Here is a 7,165-nt window from a genome sequence, read left to right as displayed (position 1 = left end):
TATTAATTTTTTAAATAAATAAATAAATAAATAAATAAATAAATAAATAAATAAATCAAGCAAGCAAGCAAGCAAGCAAGCAAGCATCCATGAAAACGCTATCTCTTCTTGCACACCCAAAGGTCAGGTCGAGAAAAAATAGTTTAAATTAAAATAATGCATTATTTTTGTAAAAACAAAATAACATAAAAAAGATGATAAAGCCTCCACGAAGCCGCTCTCTCTTGCTCCACACCCAGAGGCCAGCAGCTGAGCGCGCCCCGCCCCTTCCCAAACTGAAAGTGAAAAGCCGCCGGGCGCGCTCGATGTGCTCGGGCATCGTTTGCTCTCCTCTTGGTGCGGGGAGTGAAGGCCGCGGCAATGGAGGGCGACGGGGACGCTTCCCAGCCGGGCTCGGGCTCCGCGGGGCCGGCTGCCGGAGCTCGGATCTCGCTGCACAATTTCCGCGGGCGCCTCGCCGAGCAAGTGGTGCACTTCCACGCCATGGGCCTGCAGGACTCGCTCTTCCTGTGGGTCGGGGAGGAGCCCCCCCAGCTCAGCAACTTGGCCGTGGCCATGTGCACCCCCCGCGTAAGTACCGCCAACTGACCTGGGGGTTTAGGAGGGAAGAGAGAGGCCACTTTGAATGTGCTAGAAGGGAGAATTCTCGGAAAGGGTCTTAAGCGTTTCAATGTGTTTTTTAAAAAGGGAGAGAATGGCAGCCTGGGGTGGATGCCGCTCTGCATATTTATAATGAGTTGCAATCAGGTGAGTTGCAACTCGTTATAAATATGCAGTGTGGAATCACTCTAGGAGTGAAATGCTGGGGGGATTTAATGCACAGCCCTGATTTGTCCACGTTTTCTCAGAAGTAGGCTGCATTGAGTTTACTGGAGTTTGCTTTCCTGTAAAGATGAAAAGGTCTTTTGGGCTGCTGAATGACTTATGAGGTTTTATTCCAGGATAAGGGTCCTTATTCCAGGACAAGCATCCAGTTTGCAAGACTTAAACAAGGCTGTGTTTTGGAGGACATTGGTTCATAGGATCGGCATGAGTTGGAAGCCCTGGGCAGGACCCCCAATGCATACATATTCACACAGGTTCTAGCAGGCATCCCTTGCTTATCTGACCAAATCTGGTTGCAACCACATTTTTCTATATGCTTGGTGAAGACCTTGTGCTGCAGTAGTGAAGAACAGTCCCTTCGGTTGTGATGTGGGGCATCCATGCACAATCTCTCCCTCACAAGGGGACGGGGAAGACCTGCACTGTTGAGCATTTGCATTGGAGGATGATATTATTGCACCTGCTGATCCACTGTGCAAAAACTCCTGGACCATTCAGGATCTGAACTGCCCCACTGTTGTCTGAAAGTGTGTATGATTCAGTGTTTTGTATTCATGCATCCCTGGACCTCCCAACAGGCTTCCATCCAAAGCACTGATCAGGCAGGACTGTGGTGCTGGGCTTTCCCATACAAATGACTGGGGCCTATGAAGTCAATATTTTTCTGTTCGCAGAAAAATAAAACAGAAGTCTAGTAGCACTGTAAAGATTTATCCCGGCATACCCCACTTCTTCAGATGCTGGAATAAATCTTGATTACCTCTGGACTCCTGTTCTTATTTCCTTGCAACAGCCACCTAAAAACTACATTGAAAACAGAGCCCTTGATATTGAGGAAGTTATTAGCTTTGAATGATGGAAGGCATCATTTAGTAGTAGCTGACTTACCTGTTTTCAAGGCAAGGGACAAATGGAGTTGGTTTGTCCTACCTCTTCATAGCAGCCCCAGACTTCTCTGGTAGTCTCTCATCCCAGTACTAACCAGGGGTGATCCTGCTTACCTTCTAAGATCTAATAAAACTTGGTTAGTCTAGGCCATCAGGGTCTGGACAGAAGGTAATTCCAGTTATCCTCCTATAACAGTGGTTCTCAACCTGTGAGTTGGGATCCCTTTGGGGGTCGAACAACCCTTTCACAGGGGTCGCCTAAGACTCTCTGCATCAGTGTTCTCCATCTGTAAAATGGATAAATATTAGGGTTGGGGGTCACCACAACATGAGGAACTGTATTAAATGGTCGCAGCATTAGGAAGGTTGAGAACCACTGTCCTATAATCAGAGATAGGTCCAACAGAAGAAATCTTTCCTCTGGAAAATTCCAGTCTTTTGTAGGATTGGAAACTGACTCTAAAACATCTGAGACATTGTAATTTTGCTGCAGTGCTGCTACCTATCTGGAACAATCTTCATGGGGAGGTAATGCATTCATTGTGTAGTGGAGGTGTGCGGGGTAGTGGCAGATCAGATGGTTTTAAAGTTTAGGAATAGGAATGTATTCCTGGTCCAGGAATATGCTACCTTTTTTGAGAACTTCATGGAATACAAGTTACTTTTAGTGGAATAATAAGGGAGGGAAATTTCACAAGACTTTCTCTTTATCACCAGGACTCCATTCCAGTATCTACATCGCTACTTGGTGATGCATCTGACAGCACCTCAAACTCTTTAGCTCAAAGATTAGGTATGTATACAGCTTTGCTTTTATTTTATTATTTTTACACCACTCTCAGAGATCAGTTTCTGTTAATCATTGTAGGCAAGGAATATATTTTTAATTTGTGCTATGCATGATATTTAAATTTTTGTCACGTTTTCCCTAGTGAGTGATGGGCATCTTTCTTGTTTGTTTTTATAGCCAGCAAGACTAAAAAACAGATTTTTGTCAGCTATAATATTAAAAATACAGACAGCAGCTTCACACTGCTTGTAGAAAACCGAATCAAGGAAGAAATGACAGCGTTTCCAGAAAAGTTTAGCTTGGAACCACTATAGTAATGTCTGCTTCCTGTGTATTTTTAAAAATAAAAATGGATGTTTCTCCTGTAATTGAATGATGTTTATTGACTGGAAAATATTTTGTTGTCTGAACAAAAACATTGATTATTTTATATTCTTTGATCTAACTTTAGGGGACCAAACATGTTTTGTGAAATGAAGATTGAGTTTAAAAGTATTCTGTCCTGTAGTTCCTGAAGGAAGCAATAGTTGCCTAAGATCGCCACCTAGAGGATATAAGGTTTATCAAACATAATTAGAAAACTTGTATTGCAAATCTGGTACAGCAGGTACCATATCATGTAAGAGTGCAGTTGAGAGGTTTGCCTTATTGAATGCTCCCCTTTCAAAGAGGTTCTGCACACATAAAAAACTGACAAAGGAAAAGTCTAGATTAGAACAGATGGCCCTATGGTTAAAAATGAGTTTGGGGGAGGGATTGTTGCCAGTCAGAATAATGAATCAAAATATTCACAGACTTTTGATGCTCCTGACTGGTTTCACTTGAAAGGAATCTTTGGTAGCCAAGCTAGAATATCCCTTGTTTGTACCAGTTAATAATGGACAGTACGTGGACTAACGATCACATTCAGAATTAAGTAGCTTCATACCATAAAATACAAATGAGACTGAACAGACAGCTATCGAAGCTTCTTCCCCCTGTAGCTTGCAAGGTAAAGTATATTAAAATGGTTTGTTTTGGAGGTCTTTTTTGAGGGGGAGTGAATGACTTTAAATGATGAAGGCCATAAGGTTGCCAAAGTAACCCTAAAAGCAGTATACCTTGAGTAAAATGCCTCTGGGAGTTGTCTTACATGCATTCCACCAAAATGGATGGGCTTGACCTAAAAGTGTTATTCATGCCAATGAGGCCTTTGCAGAATTTTTTTCTGTACCCTCTGCAGCCCGCTCCCCCACCCAGCCTCTCTCTCACTCCGGAGCATCCCACTGTTTTCCCACACATGCTAGTGAGTGAGTCCTAATAATATATATCGCTGATAAAATCCATTTTCACAGAATATTTCAAACAAGCATGGTTTGTTTCCTAGGGAGTTTGGGTGTAAATTAGCTAACTTGTAAGCCTTATCACTGCAATGCCTTTAACTAGTGCTCCCTCATCAGCCCTTCGTTTGGTTTTCTACAGTATATCCCTAGTAGTTTAGATAGAGTGTTGTTGGGGGCTTTCTTGATAGCAGCACCAAATCTCTGGATTCTTGCGCCCCCTGGGAGATTCAGCTGTTGCCATCTTCCGCCAGCAAGTTTTTTTTGTTCACTTTTGCTTAGTTTCTCTCAGTGATCCCTTTTTCCTGCCCTTTTATGTTTCTGTCTGTATTTTAGTTTTTAAGTTTTAATGATGGGTTGGAGTTTTTATTTTAATTGGTTCGCAGTTTTAAAATGTGATTTTATTAGGTATGCTTTAATTTGTTGCCAGCTTTGATGGTCGTGTGAGGGCAGAAAGGCCGAGTAGAAAATTCGTCAAATAAAATTAATTTTTTAGCGGCTTTCACAATTAAATCGTTTTTCTTTTTCTCTCTCAGGCTCATTCGGTACATGCAGAATAATGCACTTTCAAATGGCTTTCAGTGCTCTTTGTAGTTGTGCGGAATAGCAAAATCCATTTGCAAACAGTTGTGAAAGTGGTTTGAAAACGCATTATTTTGCATGTGCGGAAGGGGCCTCAGCTTCTCTTGAAGCTGCCTTCTACTTCCTCCAGCCCACTGTAGTATCATTTAGAGACCAGAATCCTATGCACATGTTCTTGGGAGGAGGTCCAATTGAACTCAAAGGTATTTGCTAACAGCTGCTTAGGATTGCTGCTGTAGCCTCTTATTTACCCGAGGAGAACTTTAGCCATGTTTACAAACTGTTATGTCCAATTAAAAATGTTTAGTTCCTTGCTTCTGTCTAGATAGAACACTGGCCTTTTAAAGACACATTTCTAAAAACTGGGTGGAGGGATGTATATACATAGTTTCTAAAAGGGACAGTAATGTTTCAGCTTTCACAATATGAACATGTTAACAACACTGATGATTGTTGAAGGCTTTCATGGCCAGAATCACTAGGATGTTGTGGGTTTTCTGGGTTGTATGCCTGTGTTCCAGTAGTATTTTCTCCTGACATTTTGGCAAGCCACAGATGCAAGTGAAATGTTAGGAAAAAATACTACTGGAACATGGCCATACAACCTGGAAACCCCACAACAAAACTGATGATGTCTCTAGAACTTTTTTCCTTGAGGCCTTTCCAATTTTAGTAAACCAGTACAAGCATATTTGGACGGAACATGTGACACACAGAGTGTGGATTAAAAAGGACCTAATTTATAACTGTTACTACTTCACAAAAACAACTGGGTAGCAGAATTCAGCGTCTCCTAGCAAGTGTGCCTTGATAAGCATCACACTTCCTTTATGTAAGACTGAAAGATGAGAAAACAAATCATAGGGGTCATACCACCAGTAGTGAAGACGGCTTGGGTTGACACAGCCTTGTGGTTGGGTGTGTTGGTTCTCCAACCAATACTGGTGTGTCTTGGTTCTCCAAAGGAGGATCAGATTATCTCCCTCTTTCAGTTCCTAGTCCAGGGGTGAGTTAACATCGGTCTTGTGTGTGTGTGTGTGTGTGGTTTTTTTACTAGACTCCCCATGGTACAACAGTGTGTTTTCTGTACATAAAGCAAGGGTGAATACTCAGGAACTCAGGCAAGATAGACTGGGGGGGAACCTTTCTGTGCTTGAGACCCTGTGGAGCTGCTTATGGTCAGAGTACCGATGACCAGACTCGATGGACCACGCTTCAGATGACAGTCGGTGTGTGTGCCAGAGGCCAAAGAGACACACAAGGGCTGGTGTGCTAATGGGGCAACGTCTTTTTTATTCCTGTACATTTACATACAAAGTTGTTCAGTAGGTACAACAGATGTAACATCATGCAGACATTTAGCTTTTTTAAAGACTGTTCTTCAGTAGTTGATTTTTTTAAGCTTGTGCTACAGAGAAGCACCAAACTACTCATGATCAAAAAACCATACAGTAACAACAATTAGTCAATAAAACTTCATCAGAAACTGGGGGGGGGGGGGATCTCACCCACTACGGACAAAGCACACTACTTCTTTCCCAAAAATGTTTTCACACAAATACATTTAAAAATGAGGTTTTGTTTCTTTCTTTTTTTTCAATTAAGTATGAAAGAGCTGGCCACGCTTTAGTGGTTGTCTTTTCGTACCAGCTACTGATAAAACTTGATAGGACCTTCAAGAATTCATTTAATGGCACTTCTGATGTTGAGTTGTGATTTTTGTTGTTTGGCTTTAGAAAGTGGCAACATAAATGAAATAGTACCATTGAAAAACAAACAAGCAGGTCGCCTTCAACAGCCCATGAACATACCCCTACCAAGCTTCAACCAAACTGTGTTCCTTCTTGATTGTATTCAGTAACAGAGATTAACAGCAAACATCTTCGAAAACTGACTTCCACTCAACTTACATACTGTTAAAAAATAGGTAAATAAAATGTTTTCAATGCATACTAAAATAAGCCAGTAAAACTTATTGACTGATCTCGGCTTACAGAAAACAGAAGATAAACATAGATGGCGCGTCTGCCGTTTGAATGGATCTGACCACTTGTTTATAACATTACATTTAATGGAGTTCATGTCATTTCTTCAAGCTTGGGAATTATCTTGTGTTTCCTGACAATAATTATTGGCTATCTTAGAGAGTCAAACCGCATGTTCTGGTGGTCACGAGTTTGACTTGCGGCTGCTGACAAAATTTCCAGGAAAAAGCTGATGTGGAAAAATTAAGTGATTTTGTCCCTTCCCCCGTGTCTTTTCAAGTATGGAAACAGGCTGTTTTGGCACTTGAAAAGGTACATGGGAATGGGGAGCAAGGCTGCCTGCCCCCATTCTCTCATGGTCAGATTCTTCTGTAAAGTGGCATCGGCAGCCATGAGTCAAAGTTATGGCTGCTCTAATGTGTAGTCTGGCCCTCATCTCTTGACACAGATTTAAAATTAAGTATGCCAAATGTTATATGCCACCTGGCTTGACTGTTCACCTGGCAGTGAGCAAAGGCTCAAGATGATTCTGTTTTCCTCAGCCTGTAGTTCTCATGGCCTTGGGCCAGCCTATGTCAAGTCAGCTTGGTTATTGCATTGTGGTGAACTGTTGGCTTTCAACATTGTGCCACACTCGCCCACAAGTTTAGGATGGCATATGGGTGCATGTCAGAACCAAACTGGCACATGGCTTTGGCATACAGAAGAAGAAGAGTTTGGATTTATACCCCACCTTTCTCTCCTGTAAGGAGTCTCAAAGTGGCTTACAAACTCCTT

The 7,165-nt window shown here is 42.0% G+C and overlaps 1 protein-coding gene across 1 annotated transcript; it reads left to right on the top strand.

The window, feature by feature from the left end:
• Positions 1–294: 294 nt before the first annotated feature.
• Positions 295–2,870, top strand: PSMG4 (proteasome assembly chaperone 4). The gene is made up of 3 exons (XM_048507274.1): positions 295–570; positions 2,430–2,505; positions 2,680–2,870. The coding sequence occupies exons 1-3, from the start codon at positions 361–363 to the stop codon at positions 2,814–2,816; spliced, it is 423 nt and encodes a 140-aa protein (XP_048363231.1). The 5' UTR covers positions 295–360; the 3' UTR covers positions 2,817–2,870.
• Positions 2,871–7,165: the final 4,295 nt, after the last annotated feature.

The sequence above is a fragment of the Sphaerodactylus townsendi genome, linkage group LG09 (genome assembly GCF_021028975.2).
Source record: "Sphaerodactylus townsendi isolate TG3544 linkage group LG09, MPM_Stown_v2.3, whole genome shotgun sequence".
Classification (NCBI taxonomy): domain Eukaryota; kingdom Metazoa; phylum Chordata; class Lepidosauria; order Squamata; family Sphaerodactylidae; genus Sphaerodactylus; species Sphaerodactylus townsendi.
Note: the sequence above shows the minus strand (reverse complement) of the source record. Positions and strands in the feature narration are given on the sequence as shown.